This window comes from Zalophus californianus, chromosome 4, assembly GCF_009762305.2.
Source record: "Zalophus californianus isolate mZalCal1 chromosome 4, mZalCal1.pri.v2, whole genome shotgun sequence".
In the NCBI taxonomy this organism is placed as follows: Eukaryota; Metazoa; Chordata; class Mammalia; order Carnivora; family Otariidae; genus Zalophus; species Zalophus californianus.
The window spans coordinates 8,765,759-8,786,970 of NC_045598.1; the positions used below are offsets into that span (position 1 = coordinate 8,765,759).

Consider the following 21,212-nt stretch of genomic DNA (forward strand, 5'->3'; position numbering starts at 1 on the left):
ACTTTGTTGATGGCTTCATTGTGTACGTACGTGGGATTGATCACATCATGGCCACGGGTGATTGATTCAACCTCTGGCCCTTCCCGGCCCACAGATGGGGGTTGGGGCTGGAAGAGCCAGTCCTCTAGCCACATGGTTCGTTGCCCTGGCAACTAGCTTCCATCCTTAGGGACTTTCTAAAAGTTTATCATTCACATAAACTCAGGTATGGTTGAAAGAGGCTCATTATGAATGGTAAAGGACGCCATTCTTACTCATCACTTAATTCCAAGAGTTTTTAGAGCTTTGTGCAGGAACTAGGATGAAGACCAAATCTGTATTTCCTATTATAAGTCACCGTATCACAAGGACTCAGGTAGTGCCGAGAGATGGTATTTATGAGCCGCAGTGGGGTCGTGGGGGCTCAGCCGCTTGGGAGCCTGCATTGGGCTGGGTCTCTTGCACACATGATGTCTCTTACACACATGCTTGAAGCAAGCGGCAGGTGATGGGAACTGAGAAGGCTAGTGAGCGTGTGCCCTGTTGAAAAAGACATTCAAATTCAAAGCTTAGCTGGCCTGACTAAAATTTCTCCTGGAGCTGAATTTGTCCCATTGGCCTCCAGGTGACGAGCCCTAGTTACCTTTTGATCTCCTTGTCGTCTGGAGACTGGGTAGCCTTGAAGTGTGCAGCGTGGCCAGCTTGACACGTCCGTCCCAGCGCTCTGCAGGACGGGCCTCTGTCGCCTCTGCTTACGGTGACGCACAGGGCCAGCCCTGTCCGCTCCCGTTCCTGCCCCAGCGGGTTTGCTCTGCAGGTGACGGGGGTCTTTTTCTCCTTGTCCTAGATCGTTGGGATCATCACTCGACACAACCTGACCTACGAATTTCTGCAGGCCCGGCTACGGCAGCACTACCAGACCATCTGACGGCCCAGCGCGGCCTCACCGCCACGCGCCAGCCTGCCCTGTCCCGGAGCTGCCCGGGGAGGCGGCTCGCTTGTGCTCCGTCGCCACGGCCGGCTGGGGCTGTTCCAGGACACGGAAGATTCCCACTCACCCGCTCGCTCAGAAGCCTCCAATCATCGAACACTTTGCCGGTCAGCCATCCCGGGGATGGTGTTGAACCACAAGAGCCTGGGCCTGTCTGACTTTCTCAGCAAGTATCTTCCTATTTCCTGCTCCCCGCTCTCCTGCCGTCCAGCATGGGCCCCAGCCCCAGGCCCTTCCACCCCACGCGTGCCAGGACCAGAGGGGGCGTCAGGCCTTGGCCACCGGGGAGTGATGCCCAGAGCAGTTTTCCTGCTCCCTCCTGCTGCTCTCCTAGGGAACCCAACTGTTGCCTTCAACTGTAACAGGAGGGGCTTTGGCCAAGGCAGGTGCTGGGGCTAAGGTCAGCTGCAAAATGCAGCGAATCACCAAATTTAGGGACTGAGCCACTGAGATCACCCATGTTTCCGGGGGGCCCTCCTGCGTCGGGACTCTGGACAGGCGCACCAGTTCGTTTGAAGGGAAACATGGCTTCCTGGGGGAGCTGCTGCTCTCGGCTTGCCCCCGTGGTCACAGCCTCCTTGGAAGCGCCACCCTCCAGAAGCACAAGTCCCACGGACCATCCCTGAAGGAGAAGCCTGACAAGACGCTCTGACTTACAGCCGCTCTAGTCTTTAGCATTTCGGCTTCTCTCCTGGTGACTTGTGTTTTCCGTGGTCTGTCCCTTGTTCCTCCCCTCTGCACTGAGTTACTGACCCGTGAGTTCTTACGTGTTCTTTCTGGTGAGGCAGCCACAGCCCAGGTGTTCCCCCCGCCCGACCATTAGCTAAAAGCAGGGCACCCCGTAATAAAACTGCTCGACCCAACTCTGGGGAATGGTACCGTTACCTCTGAGACAGACAGAAGCCAGTCCTGGGCCAGTGAGCACTACAGGCACGTGATGTAGCCCAGAAGCCAGGGTTAGGACAGCGCAGATGGCTTATTCCAGGGAGGAGGGCGTGTCCCCGTCACACGCCTGTTTCACCCCCCTGCTGCTAGCCATCCCCAGCCCACTGAGGGCCCAGACATGGAAACTGTGCTGCCAGGAGGCTGGGTTGGGAGGGACAGCCACCAGCACGTGCCCCAAGGCCCAAGCGTGAACCCCGGGAAGGAAACCCGTCTGTCTCTCCAGGCTGGGGGGCCCCCTCTGACCGGGCCCCCAAAGCGAACACTTGGTGTTGAGTATTTTGCCCTTACTTTCCTCCTAACCTCTGCTCTCCCCCTACTTGCATCCACACCCTAGGCCCATCGCTATGCAGCCTTGTGACAGATGAGCTTTGGGACTCAAGATGGCATTTATTTGCATTTAAGTTTATGTTGGGTTTTTGTGTGTGTCAACTGTGGCAGTTCCCCAAGAACATGGCCTGCCCTCGACAATGCCGTCCCCTTACCCTCTGCCTCCGGCCTGACTTCTGTTGCCAGGACTGCCGTGTGGCCTGGAGGTGGGCGCCCATCTCGGCGTGGCCAGCCCAGGCCCTGTGCTCAGCACGCTCTGCTCCCCTAAGTGAGGGGGCTGCTTCAGGATCTTTTCCACCTGACTGCGGCGCCCCCCCCACACTCCATCCTTCCTATTTTCTTATCTCGTTGACCAAAAATACCTTGACTTCTAAATGTTTCAGCTTCCTTGGATGCATTTGACTTGTGAAATGTGGAGGAGACCCCCAATAAGTCGTTGGGGAAATCACAAGGACCAAAAAGGCAAGCCCTTCTAAATGTGATTGTGTTCAGCCCGCTGCCACTTTATTTTAAGGCAGCCTTCAGAGCTTGGCCACATTATTCCTTCCTTTTATTACGAGGGACACCAGTTGCCCAAGTCAGGAGGATGTGGGGACCGCCCATCACAGAAACGGAATCCCCTCTTCCCACCCCTCAGTGAACTAGGGTCCTGTGGGGGCAGCCTCTGGCCTCCAGGGCTCTGGGGTCACCAGCTGCCTGCCTCCGGGCTGCCCTGGGCGATGGTGTCGGAATTTACCCCTCATGCACATCCAGTCCCCAGATACTTCATTACCCCTGAATAGTCCAGAGGTGGCTGGCAGAACGCACCTCCCTCCCCGTGAACTGACTGCACGGCGGTGAGGTCCCAGACTCAGGCCTCTCTGGAAAGGCACGTTGCTTCTTGTCCTCCGCTGGTGTCTGCCCTTGCCAGATAAGCCCAAAGACAACCACTGCCCCACTTGTAACAAATAACTGGAAGCCTCACTCCTCTGATAGTTAGAAACCCACGTTGTCCACATCCCACCTGTTACCAGCCCCGTCGCCCCCTGGTGATGGGGTACGCACGCATGCGTGCGCGCGCAAGCCAGAGGGGGCTCTGGGGCCGGCTAGAGACGGTTTGCTGTGTGCCTGCTGTGTGCCTGCCGTCTCCTGCTTGGTGTTTCACGTTCCCCAGCGGAGGAGCCTGAGAGGTAGGGAGCCAGAGTCCCACCCCACACCCCCGGCTGTGGGACCTTGGCAGTCGGGAGTGATTTGCTCATGACCTTGTTTAACGAACGGTTCCTGGCTGGGATGGACGCTTGCTTGCTTGACGCAACCAACTATATGACGTTTCTGATGCAAAATTGTGTACTGACACGACCGTCGGAAAGAAAGAAAGCCTCTGGAAAGGCCAGAAGCGCCGTCCTGGGCCCTGTAGCGTCGATGTGCAGTATTACCCCGTGGCTCCCGAGCGTGGCAGGCTTCTTTCTGTACGCACTGTTGATTTAGATAGTAATACTAGCTAATTCTGTTGTGTACATATGTTGTATTTTTTTTAATTTGCAAAATTCTATTTTTATTTGAACTTTTGGAACTTGGAAGTTCTCATTGTAACTGTAACATGTCAGAATAAAATGTCTTCATCTGTCTCCACGGCGCTTGCTGTACGGGGGTGCATGGTTTGCATTTTACTCTCGCTTTCTACTATGTAAAACTCGCAGAGCCGGAGAGTAGATTTACGGTCTCAGAGGTCTCCTTCCAAATCTTTGACTTCATTCCCAGGGGAATGCTACCGACTTAGTCCTTAGCAAAAATCACGAAGTTCCCGGTCTTCTGTCTCTCCCTTAAAATCAACGCCATGTGATCTTGTTTACGGATGTTGTTCTCCCGTAAAAACCTACCTATTCCCTCAGCTGCCGCTACCCTTGGCAGGAGATGGAGGACCCGTGTGTGATCTGACAGCGCTGTGTTTAGGAATCTGCCCCACTAACAGGTTCCCTGATAGCCAACCAGAAGTACAAGCAATTTCTGGCTTCTGTTTTGCCAGAAACAGGATTTTCTTGGTCTCCGGATGATCTGCCTCAAGTTGCCATTTCACCAGTCCTAGAAATGGTGTCCGTCTGTGCCTTCCCCTCCACATGTCCCCGGGTTTCCCGAATTCCAGGGACACTTCCTGTGCACTCAGCACTGTCCGTTCTATTTGTGGGGGGACCCACTGTGTCACAGTGACCCCTTTGGAGTCGGCCCAGTTCCCCACACTTCGCTCCTAGCAGTTCCCACTCCCCGGACCTCGGAAGCCGAGTTTGGATGCTCTTTCCTGTCTCTGCTCCTGTCTTTATAAAGTCTCTCTGCTTCTTGATTTTCCGCCCTTCTGTGTTCAAAGCCCACGTGGAGAAGATTTTTGTTGGAAGTGGTTAGATTAGAGGTCCTTCACCCACTCCACTCATCAACTCACTTCTGGCCTCCCCCTCCCCCTGCAAAGAGTGAACGACTTCTTTATTCCCCCTTTTCCTGATCTCTGTACAAGACCAAGACGATTGGGCTGACGTTACAGAGCACGGACTTTGCCATGTGCTGCGGTGGTGGCTGCACAGGCGTTGACCCTCAAGGAGTTTACAATCCAGGGACAGAGACACGACTGCCTACCAAGGCAAATTGTCTTGTACTACAATAGTTATACCCAAAATGCTGCCAGTGCAGAGCTCAGTTCATAACAGTGTTCTCCGTGAGCCTTGATTGTGTAGAATGTTCTCAGGAGCACTGGATAAATGGCATTACGGGAGGAAGGGACAGGGTATGGAAGGGCCAGAGAAGTCAAAGTGTCAGTGGCCAGAGGGGGAGGGGGTTGGAGGAATGTCATAGATTCTGACGTGGAGAGGGGGATGTGTAGATTACAGCATGGCTCCCTGTTGTGGGTGAACTTGGTGCCTGGTATTCTCTGCTTTTCAGAAGCAGATACAAAGAAATGGCATCTTCCCCAGCGCTCCCGGCCCCCCCGTCCAAGCACCTGGGACCAGAATTAGAAAAAGCTGGTGGCTACTTTTTAATTACGTCTGAGTACCCAAAAGGCACCCAAACGCACAGTTTGTCAACAAAACAAACGTCTCTTTCTTCACTTTGCTTACCACAGGCACCACTCGGGGGGCCATGTTGCTGGTGAGGGAGGCTCTGCATGTGTGCAGGCAGGGGGTCTATGGGAAATCTCTGTACTTCCTGCTTAATTGGCTGTGAACCCAAAACTGCAACCCAAAATAAATCTTACTATGTTTAAAAGGAAGAAGAAAGAAACAGCCTTCTTCTCTCTGACAAAAGGTAAACCGGGTTATCAGGCTGGGAAAAGAAAGCAAGCACACCAACTGAGCCTTTGGCTTCTGTCCGTGGTGCTGAAGTTTATTCATTTTTCAAACCGCTTTCAATAACAGGTGGAGTGTCTATCCTAAAATTTAATGCATAGGATGGGAGAGGTGGGGAAGCCACAGTTAAACCACTTTATCTACATTTAGCATAAAATTTGAGAAATGTTGCCAAGAGGCTGCAGCTTGAATACGGTGCTCGTCACGGCTCAACTTGATGGCAATGAGATGGGACAAAGTTGAGTGTGAGACCCCAAGGGATGAGGGTCTCTCGAAATCTGCTCAGGGCCTGGCCCGCCTTTTCCTCCCTGGCCATTATCTTCGGTACTACAAAGAGAACAAAGACAAATTTGGCTTGGTGACCTGGCCCTATTGGAAAAGTCAACTTCACAGGACCATGCTCACCTCCCACCGGCCCCCACTCCAGCCTGACAACCCTAGGAGTTTCATGAACTGGGGCACAAGTTGCTCATTAGAAGTAACAAGTCAACCCTGGCTGTTTCTTTTCTTTTCTTTTTTTTTTTTTTAGATTATTTATTTATTTATTTTGACAGAGAACAGGCGTGAACATGCGTGGGTGAGTGGGGGGAGGGACAGAGAGAGAGAATCTCAAGCAGACTCCCCGCTGAGTGTGGAGCTTGTCATGGGGCTTGATCCCATGACCCATGAGATCATGACCAAAGCTGAAACCAAGAGTCAGACGCTCAACTGACAGTCACCCAGATGCCCCAACCCTGGTCATTATCATTTAATCCTTTGGGATCTGACAGTTCTGGGGAGAAACATGAACTCCCAATCAGCAGAATGAAGGGGTCTTGGCCCCATGAACATTTTAAGTTCCCAATGCTCATGGCAGTAACTTTTTTTCCTTAGCATTTCCTTGGCAGCCTGTAGCTGAGGATGATGTCATCGGCCCAAGTTGAGGCAAACATTTCTTGGAAGTAAACTTCTGCTCTGGTCTCTTTACTGCAGAAGGCATGCCCTAGTGGTGTTCTTTGACAAGGTTTGAGTCTCAGTGAAACCACAACTTCCTTCCTCCCCATCCCGTATCCTTTCCCAGCTCCTCTTACCCGGAAGCTGTTGCAACCCAGTCCACTCTGGGCTCCAATCCTGTCCATCCTGCCTCCGAAGCAGCTGGACCTCCGCAGGCTCCGAGGGGCAGCAAGCAGCGCTCTCAGCTTGCTTTTCAGGAGGGCAGATCTATCGGAGGCGTCCCAGGGGCCCCGCCCAAGGGCGCCCCCATCTCTCTGGGCTGGGTTGACCTCCCCCGTCCAGGGAGGCACCTCAGGGAGGGGACTGAGAGCCGCCCCAGCTTCCTCATTCTGCTCACTTAGTATTTGTGGGGGCATGACCTCCTCTTCTAAAGGTATCTTGTCCTCCAAGTGGTCCAGCAAATTCTTTACAAAGGGAACACACAGGGGGAAAGGGAGAGGTCTCACTCACTGGCACAGTGTCACAAAGCCCCCTGGTCCCACACTGTGGCCCCTGTCCTGGCCCTACCTTGAAATCCATCAGGTCTGCATTGGACACAGAGCCATACGCAGGGTTAGCTCCTGTTTGCCCCAGGAGCTGAAATGCCAGGAAGAGGAGGAAGCTTGCGGTGGTGGTAGGGGCGCTCATGCTGGCGTCGCTCAAGGAGTGGCCTGGTTCTTGCTGCCTCTCTGTCCTCTCGTTTCCCTCTCTCAGCCTCCGTCCGGCTCTGTCTCCCAGCTGCCCTGCACCTCCTCTTTTTATAGCCCCCCGGCTCTCCAAGAGCGCAAGAGGGACGGAACCCTCCCCATTCTGTCACTTGCAGTGATAAAGCAGCTGAATGAAGAGCAGCAGAAGATGGCCTTTTAAAGCTATCAGTCCAGCAGAGCCTGTCACTGCCCCTCCACCTTGAGCAGCCCCAACAGCCCCGGACCCTCAGCTGCAAGAGCCACATTCTTGTTGATTTGCCTCAAGAGGTTCCCACTTCAAAGGTGTGAGAAGAGCAAAAAAGAGTCCTTGGTTATCTTACAGCGATGCCTGGGGCTTCTTTCTCCTCAGCAACAGGATCCATGCAGGGAGGCAGAGGGTGACGGTTGGCCAGCGCCCAGCTCCCCAAGTTGGGTTTTGGCTCAGCTCTCAGGGGCTCCAAATAAGGGCGGGTGGGGAGGAAGTGGCAGGCAGCCTGCAGCTCAGGACAAATTAGTCCAGATGCTCAAGCTGGCCTCGCACCTGACTCATCAGCCATGAGGGCAGACCTCTCCCTCCAACTGGGCTGCCCTCCCTCCTGGCAGTCACTCGCAGTGGTCAGGTGAAGAGGGAGTTATTTTTTAGAGCCCTAAGCCAGCCGGGAACCAAATGTGATGAATGTCCCAAGAATTCAGCTCCCAGACATAAACACCAAGAAAAGTTTCAGAAACACAATCATCTCTCTGCCAAGCTCCTCCTCCTTCCTCTCTGCAGTGTGGAGGGAGGAGGGTACTTAGAGATGCCAACATTTTCATTCCGTCACCTCGCTGCTTGTAGAAACTCAAGCTCTGAATTTGAAGCTTCTAATGCCCCCAACCCTCCCGGAAAAGCTCCCTTGGTGAGTTGGCTGATGGAGTAAGAGGGAAGTGACTGTGGCACACAGTTTCCCTTAAGGCCTTCCATGTAACTTCTGCGAGGCCAGGCGAGTGATGAGCCACAGAGGCCTCCATTTTCCTGGCCCCTGGGGAGAAATAACAGGCAGCAAGTCTATCCACACTTAACGCGTGGCCCCCATTCACTAAGCACAACACTCCCTGTTAGCCTGCTATTTGATGCAGCATGTACTGTGTGGCAAACACTACATTTGAAGGGTCCAGAGACCCGCATTGCAGCCCCAAACAAATCAAGTTACACACATCATCACTGCCTTATTTTCCCCATTTGTAAAAACCTGCTCTACCCACCTCTCCAGGGTGTCAGGTGAGCGAGTAATGCGTGAGCGCGTTGTGAAATGCTATCTAGTTGCAGGATGATACCCGTGGTTGCCTTCATTGACCAGCTGTAATGTGTCAGACACTCTACTGAGGGCTTTGTGTGCATTGCCTAATTGTCAGCACCACCCCCACGAGGTGGGTGGTATTGCTCCCATTCACAGAGGGGCAGAACTGAGACAGAGGCTGTCACTTGCTCAAGGTCACTCAGGCAGAGCTAGGACTTGAACCCCAGGTCTGACACCGCTGCCCATATTCCTAACCATCTCACAGATGCTGCTGCCGCTGCTTAGCGTGATGGTCCCTTACCAGCCCTTTCTGTGCAGTTCCCAACCGAACACACCCCTGCCCCCACTCTCCCAGGTGGCCTCTGAGCAGCTCCCTCCTCCTCCCCCTTCCTGGGGCCGTAGCTTTGGGTGCTTGGTAAGTGTGTGTGTGTGTGTGTGTGTGTGTGTGTGTGTGTGTGTGTGTGTGGACTACCTCAAGGAAGGGGTCATCCAAGCCCCATGTCCTGTTGACACACCTGAAGTGTTTCGATATACTCCATGGGACTCGGGAAATGTATGCGGAATGCCCAGCTCTAGCCTGACGAGAGAGACCCCTTCTCGGCTGCGCCCACTCCCTGGCTGATCAGGTGGAGAGGCTGTTCTTCTGTGGGAGAGCAGGAAATCAGAGCAGTATGTAGCCAAAAGTCACGAGACGTATCTGGGGTGATTTTATTCTAAGACAGAAGGAGAAAGGAGGCCTCTCCTTTCTCCAGGAGCCTTATCTGGTTGAGCCGAACTCAACCTGAAAACCAAAGTAGATGCAACCCTGAATAGGAGCTCTGGGGGCCAAACCCCTCATATCCTGATGAGTCCCTGGAATGTGCTCACAGCTTAATCGCTCAGTTGGCAGGGTTATTATTAGCAAAGAGGATTCGGTGAGCAGCCACACTGGGGAACTGATGCTCCTTGCTGTGTGCGTCACACGGCCTGTCTCCTGGAAATGCCCTTTCAGACAGGCTTTTGATGCGGGCGGCGACTTCCAGAAGGGCTTCGTGGCAGGTGGCCTCAGTCGTGGTTCTGTCGGTGGCCCGAGGAGAAGAGGAAATGCTATTCAAGGATTCAGAAAGAGAATTTCAGAATTTTCCCAGCTCTTTTTATTAACGTCACTGTTCTTCTTCCAGACCGAAATCCAAGCAGGGCGGTAATGTCAGCTGAGTTTCTTCTACGGGCCAGAGGTTTTTGTTCGGTGTGGTTTGGGTTTTGGTTTTTTGTTTTTGTTTTTGTTTTTGTTTGTGGAAGGGGAAGCGGCAAGAAAAAGAATATTCAGATTTGCTGCCCGGAGGACTTCACATAGAACCAACACCACCTCCTGCCCGAAGTTTAGTAGGAACAAAAGCCTCAAATACAAGCATTACCCCGATCCTAGCAAAGCCTTTGATTTGCACCTGAAACAGAAAATGGCTTGATGTAAACTCCCTTCTTTTCCATGCCCCTGCTTAACCTGGGGGTGGGGGTGGGGGTGGGGGTGTGTGTGTGGAGGAGTTGATCTTTAATGCAGCCTTTAGAAGCCAGCCTGGAGGAGTGAGACAGAAGAAAAGCTAAAGGCACAGAAAACCAGATCCACCCCCCACCCCACCTCTCCCACTAGCCAAAAAGCCAAAAGCCTTTATTTCCTGATCACTGGAAAGAAGTTGTCTTAGTCATATGTCGGAATGAGCAACGCAGATGGGTGGGAGAATCCAGAACTTAGGTGTCTCTAGTTTCCATCTCAGAGTTTCTGTTTTAGAATCCTCCATGGGGATGCTGCGGGCAGCTTTGGGAGCCATGAGGTCCCAGCAATGTAACACAAGTGCAAAACTGGTATAAGAAACCCATCGTGTCCTCGGTATGATTCTGTCGGACACAAATGGTCTAACGCAGAAGCCCCACTTGGGAGAAATCGGTAAGAACCTGATGCACATTTAGGGATGGTTGTTTCTGACTTTGGAAATGATGTTCTGTTTCTTAGGCACAACAAGGAGGTCCCTGGCCCTGGAAGTTGGCGGCAAGTTCCCTAGAAAACAAGGCCCAAGGCAAAAGTTCAGTTGCTCAATCTTTATGGGGGTGAGGGTGGGTTCAGTTCAAGGGAAGCGGGAGCGAGGGGAAAAGAGACAGTGCATTATTTAACTATGGCTGTGTAAAAAATGACCCCAAACCTTAGCAACTTGAAATAACGCACATCCTTTACTGATATTCCGTGGGTCAAGAATCTGGCCCTACTTAGCTGGGGTCCCCTTGCTCAGGGCTCTTGGAGGCTACAGTTAAGATGTTGGCTGGGGCTGCAGTCAGCTCAAGGCTTGGCTGGGGGATCTGCTTTCAAGTTCACTCCTGTGTCTACCGACAGTCCTCAGCTCCTTGACGACCGTTGGCTGGAGGTGTCAGTTCCTCAACACGTGGGCCGCTCCGGAGAAGTGCAACTGACTTCCTCTGGTACAGGGAAAGATTATGTAAACTCTTTGTAACCTCATGTTGGAAGTGGCATCCCAACGGCATGGGTACTAGGAGATGGGAGGGTATTGGGGGCCCCTCAGAGACTGCCCCCCACAGGGTAGGAGAAAAGGGAGAGCAAACAGAAGGGGATACACTCCCAAGTTGGCCACAGCTTTGCAAAAACACCTTAGTGGCTGGTGGGTCATGCTGGACATCCCCAGAGAGCTTCCTGGAGCCCAGCACCTTAGAACAGTCTGTGAGGAGAGAGCAGGGTGAGGGTACTGCGTTCGATCCCCAGCGTGGCTCTAACACAGTGCCACAAACTGGGGGGCTTAAAGCAGCGGGAGTATATTGTTTCCCAGTTCTGGAGGCCAGAAGTCTGGAATCGAGGTGTTAGCAAGGCCACGCTCCCTCTGAACCCTGTAAGGGGGGAGATGTCCTTGCCTCCTCCAGGTTCTGGCACCTGCTGGCGCTCATTGTCTTGTAGATGCAGCACCCCAATCTCGACCTCTGTCGTCACATGGCTGTCCTCCCTCTCTGTGTTTCTCTCTCCTCTTCGTGTAAGGACACCAGTCCTATTGGATTAGGAGCCCACCCTACTCCAGTCTGATCTCATCTTGACTCATTCCATCTACAATGAGCCTGTTTCCCAATAGGGTCACATTCTGAGGTTCTGGGGGTTTAGAACTTCAACATATCATGTGGGTACAGAATTCAATCCATAACAAACACTTTGTGGGCTCCTTTCTAACTCCTGTCTCTCGCTGGTCAAAGTGCCAAGGCCACCCTCACCCCAGCCCCGCCCCAAGGCCATGAACTCCCCTTCCCTTCTGGGCTGTATTACCCAGCTCCTTCAGGTAGTAGCTGGGGAAACCTGAGGTTCTATCCACTCGTGAACTGCCTTGGCAATCTCTCCTCGCCAGTTGATCCTGCCTGTTGGTGGACAAGGATTGGTGGTACATGGAGGTGGGGCAGGGGGTCAGCCGGCAGCCCTGAGATTCAGGTCAGCTCTTGCTAATGCAGCCAATGCAGCCGTTGCTGCATTTTCTGGAAAGTCAGAGATGCGGGCCAAGTATGACGCAGTGCACTTGTCAGCTGCAGGACTTCACTGTTGTGCTATTCCAGCACAAGCCAGAGCTGACACATCCTGATACTTTAGAAAAAATTTTCCAAATGATTGAATGAATGAGCTTGCCTTCAGTCCCTCTCCGACCCACCCACCCCTCCAAGGTATGTATCTGCGTGCCCGCTGCTGTACCTTGCCCTCCCTGGGGTCTTCACAGGGAGGAGGAGTCACCCTCCGGCCGAAACATGAAGGTTCAGGTCTCTCGCCTGATGCAGGGAGAACCAGATGAAGGAGCCTGGAGTGGAGAGGCCAGTTAGAAAGCTGGTGAGCGGATGTCAGCATGAGTGGTGAGGGCATAAAGCAGGAATGGAAGTGAAGGATTGTGTGTAGGAGAGGCTAGGAACAAGGTGGAGTGGACACTGTGCCTGCCTGGGTGGTTCAGCCAGAGAATAGAGTCAGCAAAGATTCCAAGGGCTCTAATCATTAAGGGCGGAGCCCCAGGAGAAGCTTTAATTATTTGGGAGTGTCTTAGATTAGGTTCTCTCAAACCTGAGAGAAGGATCCAAGCCTATGTAGTTTACTTTGGACACAATCCCAGGAAACATCAGCAGGAGAAGGAGGAAGTGACCGGGGAAAGAAGGAAAATCAGTGACCACTGGGACCAAGCGGAGCTCAAGCCCCCTTCCCTGCAGAGAACCCTGAGAACAGGTGTGAGATGCTTGCCACCTGTGAATCAAGGGTGCTGGGTCTTTAAGTGCCACCCACTGCAAGATGTTGGTTGAGTGCTGCTCCTGGTTGATGTCAATTACCCAGCACTTCCTGCCTGCCATGAGGGGAGCCCAGTGGGCTTTGGCTGCCAGAAAAATTCACTGGGCAGCAAAGCACAATGCTGCTGGATAGAAGCAGGCAGAGGACCGGAGACTAGCACGTGAGAGTGGGAGCCAGTGTCCCAGGGCAGGTGTGGAGTTTGACTGTAGAAATGTTCCAGAACATCCAGGCAGGTGCACGGGACTGGCTCCTGACCCGATGGGAGAAATGGGTCACCTAGTGAAACAGGACTGGTTGTTTAAAGCTAAGGGAGTGCACGAAAATCCTCCCAAGGCCGAGATGGAAGGCTGAGAGCTACCACGTGAGCAAAGACAGGGGGCCAAGTTTGTGATTTTGTTTAGATCTGGCTCTGCAAGAGGAGAAATACATTCTTTTTTTCTTGCCACAGATGCTTAGAAGGGTCAAAGCTGCCACGAGAGGGATGGAGAAGGGCTCAGCATTCCTTGAGAATGTCACAGGTGCAGAGTCGGCAGCACAAAAGAAAGCATTCGGTCCCAGTGCTGTCCTGGCTTCTATAACCTCCACACTTGGCACCCAGCAAAGCTCGTCCACCCTCTACTGAAATTCTCTCCAGCTCTGAAGCCTTGGGTCAAGGCTCACCAACACTTCTTTCTGGGAAGATCATAGCGCCAAGCATCTATGGAGAGACATAATCTGGCAGCTTCATTGGACGACGTTGACAATAGGGAAGTCAGGGAGGTTAAGGCCATGGCTATAGCTATGTTGGGGAACGTTTGAAGGGGCCAGGGTCACAGGTCAGGGAGGGCGGGGTTTAACAGGCATCTGTAGACAGAGCATGTGTGCCCTGCTTCCCACAAACACAGAACACATGGGGAGCTCAGTGAGATGTGGCTCTGTGGGGTACATCAGGCTACCCATGCCCATCCTCCAGCAGACACATTTGGCTCCCTTGCAGTTCTCTCTGGAGTCCTCTTGCCTAGACTTTTGCTTGGGGGAAAATGTCCAAGAAATAGATGTATCCTACATACAGACTCTACCACCTGAGCCCTACATATGGACGAACCAGACTCACTGGGAAGAAATCTGGAGTGCTGGCTGGATGTGGGGAGTGGGTGCTCTGGAAGGGGTCTGCCTTCATCACCTGAGCAGAGGGGAGAGGTTAACAACAGGCAAATGAGCTGAGTGATGTCATTAGGAGGGCAATTCTCCCTCCCACCAGCAAGCCTGATTCACTGACTTGGGAGGGGCCGGGTGGTGTTGTGGTTAGGGGCCTGGGTGCTAAGCCAGGCTGTGTGGGCTTGAACCCTGGCTCTGCCACTTGCTAACTGCATGATCTTGAGCAAGTTACATCACCTCCCTGTGCCTCAGTTTCCCCTTCGGTTAAAATGAGGGATAATGAGAGTTCTTCATAGATTTGTTGTGAGTCAACAGAACTGTACCTGGTGCCTAATGAGGCACCTGACGCCTAATGAAATTTCACTACACTGAGTCCCCATGGCCCTCCCTGGGTCAGACACACTAGACAAAGATGGCTCACCGTTTTATTAGAAAGGAACTCACTCCTAAATCTCATTTAAAAAATCTTAATTGATGTCATTGGCTATCCATAACCTCCAGCCCACACTGAGTTGAAATGAGAAATAACACTTGCGGTTCCCCTCCCTCGAAGAAACATTGGCTGAGAACAGCAGAAAGGTCGGAAGAGTGAAGTTCAAGGCCAGGAGCGCAGGGAGAGAGCACAGCCTGAGAGTCACTCGGCTCTCCACTCACATCTCTGGGCTGACAGGTGTGGCCGCCTGCTGCCAGGTAGGAGGCTTTGGTTTTCTGGGTCTCCGTTTTCTCATCCATCAAGTGGGGATAAGAATAATCGTGTCCCTTCTGCAGAGCTAGGATCATAAAAGGCATTCTGGGCAAAAGGGATTGCATGAGCTGAGGCCTGGAAGCCTGAAAGCAGGGGAGCATGGCCGGGGATGCCTGGGACGCAGGATGCATGGGGCAGGGGGGCCCATAGAATATAGGGCAGTGACCACCATAGGACTCCCTGCTGAATGAGGCAACACAGTAGGGCTCTGGTGGTTGTCTCCTTTTCTGCCCTAGCATGAGAGGTTTTGCTCTCTGAGGCAGGGAGGAAGTGAAGATGTGGAGCCCACAGAAGAGGGGCACCCTAAAATGCTGGGCCTTTTGTCAGACACTTCTAAACTTCTGGGTTTAGGAAATGAAAATGCTACTAAACTCTTGAGTTTTAAAGGTCTTGCCAGGATGACATCAGGAATTGAAGGTTGGAAGCTGAGGTTTAGGGCAGAATGGAGAGCTCAGTCCCGTTTAGAGATGCATATGAGCCAGTGTCTCTCTCTCTCTCTCTCTCTCTCTCTCTCTCTCACACACACACACACAGACACACACACACACACACACACACACACACACACACACACACGTGTGCATGCATGCACATGCACACACTGCCCCTGATCTCTGAGATTTTAGCTCGGACCTCCTGGAAACAGCCATCACCAAGGTAGAACACCTTTGATGGCAGAATTCCAGTCAGAGGGAAAACTAGTAAGCAAACACTGACACACACCCTCGCTTGCACGAATATATCAGGACCCATTTCCACTCCCGGGGAGCAACTACCAGCTTTGAAAAGCAGTTTCTGCAAAGTGCCTTGAGTACTTGAGGTATTTATAGACATTTCAGAGCATGAAAAACCCTTCAAGAGAAGAGAGGCACCCCCAACCCTGCTTGACCAGCCCCGATGCCATGTCCCCACCCCACCATTAAGACACTTTTGGAACCTTCAAGAAAACAAAGGGTTTAGGTATTTTTCGTTCTTGTTTTTTAAATGATGCATTACTTTTAATGCACTGGGACAAATCAGTTTCAAAAGAATCTATAATGTTGACTTTATTTCACCATGGAAAATTTGTGCTCGGAGGTAAGAATTGTCTTATATAAAACAATTGAAATAAATAAATAAATAAATACAAATAAATAAGAATTGCTTCAAAGGGGCTCAGAGGGCCGTTGAAGAATCAGATGCAGATGTCTGCAGCCAGGACCTCCTCTTAATACCTTCTCAGCACTGTGGGAAGAGAGAAAGGGTGATAATGGCGTGAGGTGGGAGACAGGCAGGATCTGAGCTTCCCCACCCCACGGGCCATGCCTGCCACCATCCCCCAGCCTCAGTCAATTTGGATGTTTGAGGCTTTGGAATAATCCCTTTCTCTGAACCTCAGTCTCCTCATCTGTAAACCAGGAATCATCCTTGCCCTGACGATCCTGCCCTCTGCCTTTGCGGCTGTAGACAGGTTAGGGGAAACCAGGAGGAAAATGTTTAGGACTCTTTCTGCTCCAAGGAGAGGGTGCCAGACAATGACTGGATTCCATCCTAAGGCGATTCTGCCCCTTTGGGTAAGAGAGGCAGGAGGTGGCTAGAAGGGGAGTAGGGACTCATGGACGACGATGTCCACGTTTAATATTTCCAGAAAGGCACTCCTTGGCCCTAAGGACTGTCAGCAAGAGAGAATAATGTCCAAGTGTCCTTTTCTCAGGGTGTGGTCCCTGGAGACAGCAAACCCAGAAGTGGTTCCAATGGTTGAACCCAAGGGAATGGGGGAGGGTGAGCCAAGGTGCAGGGAGGGGGCTTACCATTGCAGCCCAGGCCACTGAGGGAGCCAATCCGGTCCAGCCTCCGGCCAAAGCACCCTGACTTGCGCATCATCTTGGGGCTGCGTAATCTTCTCAGGGCCTGGAGGACATTGTCACTGGGCGCAAGGGCCCCCGCAGGGAGATCCCCCCCGGTCTCCCAGTCTTCTGCGGGGCTGTGGTCCTGCTGGAGGGGTCCCAGGGCCATCTGCTTTGCCTGCAGCTCTGAAACTGTGTCCCTCAGACGGTCCAGCAGCTCCTGCAATGGGTGGGGATAGCCTGAGCCTCAGGAACCTGCACCTGGGTGGAACTGCCCTGGATGGGACCCAAGTGAACCAACCGCCTTGGGTATGGAGTCCTGGCACCCAATTCCATCACTTTCTGGTTCCCTTATCACTAATTCCCAAGGGATACTGAGGACCTCTTGGGACAGTAGCTAAGAACCCGTGACCTGCTGCTACCCACAGTGGCCTTCACGAACGCGGCAGCGCTCACCTGCACTGGCTCACCTGCATTGCGGACAGCTCCGAGGCGGGGCCAGGCCCGCCCAGCGGGTGGGAGCGACCTCCTAATGGCGACAGATACAAGAACAGGAGCAGGAAGGCCCGGGATAGCGCGGTCTGGGGGTCCATGTCGCTGGAGAGAAGTGGGGAAAGAGATGGTCGCTGCCGCTGCTGCGCTGCGTCCCGGGTCACGTCTCACCTCTTCGGGCCCGCGGGCGCTCTCCTGGATCCTTCGGCAACGTCGGCCTTTTATCCCGCGCCTGGGGTTATCTCTGATTTATCGGCCGCATTCCGGCCAGCTGAGCTCAGGGCGGGGGAATGCGCCCCTCCGCGCCTGCGACCACACTCGCCGGGGGTGGAGGCTGGGGAGAGCACGCCTTGTATAGAAATGGGCCTGCCCGGGGCGTGGGGGGGCGGGGCGGGAGCGCGCGGGGGACTTCAACAGGTCCTTCGCCTCCCGCTTCCTCCTTTCCTGCCGCACTCCTGGGGCCTTTCCTCCCCACCCCCAACCATTCCCGGAGAGGGCAGAGACAACTCCAGCTTTCCGATGCCCGACGCAAGTGCGGAGCGCACCGGGTGACTCAGAGCCAGGAGAGCCCCAGCCAACACCCCACCAGCGCAGCGCGTCTTCCCTCCCCTCGCCTGCCTGTTACTCGGCACGCGCTCGGCTCTCTGCAACCCTTGGGGCCGCGGGTCTCCCGGAGCCCTGACCGCTGTCCGTGGTGCTGATCCTTCCGAGCAAACCCGGCGCCAAGAGGTCTTGCTCTCCTCCACTCAGGTCTGGCCAGAAAGACAAGCATGGAGTAGGGAACGTCTGAGACCCCTCCCCACCCTCTCGCAGCTGCCTGCACTAGGATGCACATTCTCCAATGTCATCTGATTAAAAGCCTGGGCATGACAAGGAACTTCTGGAATGCTGACCCGGCTTCCATCCCTTAAACGGTAGAGCTTGATTTGGCTGGAATTTTGAGAGGCAGGGCCCAGAGATGAAGTCACCCAGGAATGCCGTCTATCACATCTCCTCCAGGTGCCAACACCTCCTCTCCCCCACCAAGCCAACATGGGACAGAAAAAGCAAAGATGACTGGAAGATGGTTATCTATTTGGTGGGACGCTAGAAGTGTGAAGAGTGCCCCTCCCCAGTGCCCTCCTTCATCTGACCATCCATGACCTAATTCCTATTAGCAGATGGTCTGGACCTCCTGCCTGTGATTACAAATGAGGCTGCAAAGAAAAATGGCCTTGGAAAGAGACACAGCAGATTAAATCCCCCCTAAAGCATACATGACTTATGTCACCACCCCTTCTAGATGCCTTGGGTGGACGAGCAGCAGGATGAGAGAATGGGATATGGGTGATGAAGAAAAGGCAGCAAGGGGCAGAAGCTGTGACCTCAAAGCAAATCTTACCTTAGAAAAATAGCATCTGCCTGATATGTGAGAAAAAGATTGTTACTGTTTTTCATTTTTCAAACGAGGAAACTGAGCTCAGAGGAATTAATCTGATTTCTCAGTTGACAGGTGGGAAAGCTTGGTTGCAACCCAGGCAGTCTGACTCCAGAGCTGACTCTCTTAATCACTGCCAGGGTGATTGCAAGGGGTTCCTACTAAAAGAAAAATTTAGATTAATCCACTGTCATCTCTGAAGGTACAGAAAGCTGTGTGTGTGCGCGCACATGCACCAGAGAAAGAATATCCAAAGATTAAGTGTCAGTGAAAGAGACAAGAAAATCCAGTCCAGTGCAGAGCTGAGTCAGAGGGTCAGGGGCTGCTGAGAACGTCGAGTCCCTAATGCTGAATGGCAAAAGTGTTAGGAGCAAGACAGAGTCCATCAACCAGCACCTATTAAAAAATGGTTCTGCATGTAACCTGAGCCTTGTTTTGCTCTTCCACAAAATGGACATATGCTCCCCCCTTTCAAGGACTACAAGGGAGAAAATGATGTCTGTGAAAGCCCATGGCATTATGGAAAGAGACAAAGAATTAGAAATATAATTGCACTGAAGGAGATTGTGATCCCACTAGGGAAACAGTCAGGCCAGGGAAAATAATTAAGTGCGAAGCACTCTGACAGAGCCTCCGCTTGCCCCAGCAGAAGGGATTGTGGAAAAAATTTTAGGGAAGGCACAGGATTGAATATATCCTCCGGGACCTTCTGTCCAGTGAAGAACAATATATTATCAATTAGTTCTCACACCAAATCCCATCCCCACAAACATTTATTAAGTGCCTACTGTACGCCACGCACTTTCCACTCCTATTAAATGGAGCTAATCAGACCATCAATGTCACAGTATTACTGCACCAGGATTAAATGAGATGGTATATGTGGTAGGCTGCACAATGTTCCCCCAAAGATGTCCATATCCTAATCCCCAGAACCTGTGACTATGTTACTTGACATAGGCAAAGGGGACTTTGCACCTGTGGTTAAAGATCTGGAGGTGGAAAGATTATCCAGGATTCTGGGGGAGGGCTAATGTAATCACAAGGGTCCTCATAAGAGGGAAGCAGGAGGATCAGGGTCAGAAAGAGACAACGGAAGGATGGAAACAGAGGTCAGAGATAAGAGAAGCGTCTACACTACTGCTGGCATCTTTGAAAATGGAGGAAGAGGTCATGAGCTAAGGAGTGTAATTGGCCTCCAGAAGCTAGAAAAAGCAAATAAATGGATTCTTCTCTAGACCCTCCAGAAGGAACACAGCCTGCCTGCCAACACCTTGAGTTTCGCCCATTGAAAAAACATACTTCAGACTTCTGATCTCCAGAACTAGATGGAAATCAGTTTATATTATTTTAAGGCGCTAAGTTTACAGCAATTTGTTTCATTAGTAACACGAAATTAATACAGTGTATGTAAAATGCTAAGCGTAGCGCCTGATAATTAATAAGCAAAGGTGGCTGTGGTAGCAGTATTGGTTCTTACCAGGGTCAAACCTCAGGTGCTAGGTGCTGGCTACAGAGAAAGAAATAAGCCCCTTAACTCATTCAACAAACCTTTATCAAAGGTTTGGGGTCACAGCGGTCTGCAGTCTAGACTCTGGAATCAGACTGCCTGCATTCAACACCACCTCAACCTTTTGCTATGTATGTGATCTTGGGCAAGTTACTTCACCTCTCTTCATGTTTTCTCATGTCTGTATCACAGGGTTGCCATGAGGAGGGAATGGGACCGTTCAGGTAAAACTAAGCCTCTGCTAGGAGGTGGGGACACCATGAACAAGACAAATGCTGTTCTTGGGGAGCTCACAGTGCAGGGAGAAACACACAGTCACAGACCCCCCAGCCCCACAGGATGATGTGGTGACGGATATGGGTGAGTCCTGGGCACTCTGTAAGCATAGTAGGAACACTCAGTTGAGGGGGAATCTTCCTGGAGAAGGTAGTACTGAGCTAAAGCTTTGAAGGATAAGAATGAATGAGCCATGAGAAGGAAGATGAGGAGGGCATTCTGGGCAGAGGTGGGGGCTGCTTAACTGATCAACTACCACAACTAGTATCTTAGTCCGTTTGAGCTGCTATAACAAAAGAGCAAAGACTGTGTGGTTCATAAACAACAGAAATGTATTTCTCACAATTCTGGAGGCTAGGAAGTCCAAGATCAAGGTCCTGGCAGATTCAGTGTCTGATGAGAGCCCTCTTACTGATTCATAAGCCGCTATTTCCTCTGCACCCTCATATGGCAGAAGGGACAAGGGAGCTCTCTGAGTTCTCTTTTACAGAGGCACTAATCCCATTGTGAGGGCTCCACCCCCATGACCTAATCACCTCCCAATGGTCCTACCTCCTAATACCTTCACATTTGGGAAATAAGTTTCAACATATGAATTTGTTGGGAGGGAACACAGACATTTGGTCTTTAGTATCTAGGCTATTGGCAGAAGAACATGCAGAAAAAGAAAGGTTTGGGACAAGTGTGCAGAGCTACAGCTCCCCTTTGACTCTGACCTCCAGCCATGGGCAGCCATAGGGGCAACACAAGAGCACTGACCGCTAGGGAAAGAGGAAGGAGGAAGCAGGGAGCACTGCCCAAGGAGTCAGCAGGTGGTATGTCTCTGCCCACTGCTATCTCATGGTATGGCTTTACGCAAGTCATTTCTCTGCTCTGGGACTCTGTTTCCCCTTATGTAGAATGGAGGAATTAGACGAGGATTTCTCAACGCACAGAAGCCCTGTAACCATCAGCTGCCCCTAGTTCATGATTAGGTCTGCTCACCAGCTCCCAACCCCCACTAGTACTTCAATCTTCTATGACTTGTAGACTTTCTCAA

General features: G+C 52.2%; 3 protein-coding genes across 3 annotated transcripts in view; 1 reads left to right on the plus strand and 2 right to left on the minus strand.

Annotated features, from left to right (window-relative positions):
- The window catches only part of CLCN6 (chloride voltage-gated channel 6), a 30,433-nt gene extending 26,577 nt beyond the window's left edge, over window positions 1-3,856 (plus strand). Inside the window, exon 23 of the mRNA XM_027568319.2 lies at window positions 827-3,856. Coding sequence (XP_027424120.1) covers window positions 827-907 — 81 coding nt within the window. The 3' untranslated portion in view covers window positions 908-3,856. The remainder of the gene's footprint in view (window positions 1-826) is intronic.
- A 1,708-nt stretch (window positions 3,857-5,564) lies between these two features.
- NPPA (natriuretic peptide A) lies at window positions 5,565-7,348 on the minus strand. Its single transcript, XM_027618773.2, has 3 exons — window positions 7,054-7,348; window positions 6,624-6,950; window positions 5,565-5,880 (listed from the first exon to the last, which is right to left on the minus strand). The coding sequence occupies exons 1-3, from the start codon at window positions 7,171-7,173 to the stop codon at window positions 5,869-5,871; spliced, it is 459 nt and encodes a 152-aa protein (XP_027474574.1). The 5' UTR covers window positions 7,174-7,348; the 3' UTR covers window positions 5,565-5,868.
- Window positions 7,349-15,680: 8,332 nt separating this feature from the next.
- NPPB (natriuretic peptide B) lies at window positions 15,681-17,353 on the minus strand. Its single transcript, XM_027568758.2, has 3 exons — window positions 16,949-17,353; window positions 16,443-16,698; window positions 15,681-15,876 (listed from the first exon to the last, which is right to left on the minus strand). Exons 1-3 carry the CDS (start codon window positions 17,069-17,071, stop codon window positions 15,860-15,862), a joined length of 396 nt encoding a protein of 131 aa, XP_027424559.1. The 5' UTR covers window positions 17,072-17,353; the 3' UTR covers window positions 15,681-15,859.
- Between the last annotated feature and the right edge of the window lie 3,859 nt (window positions 17,354-21,212).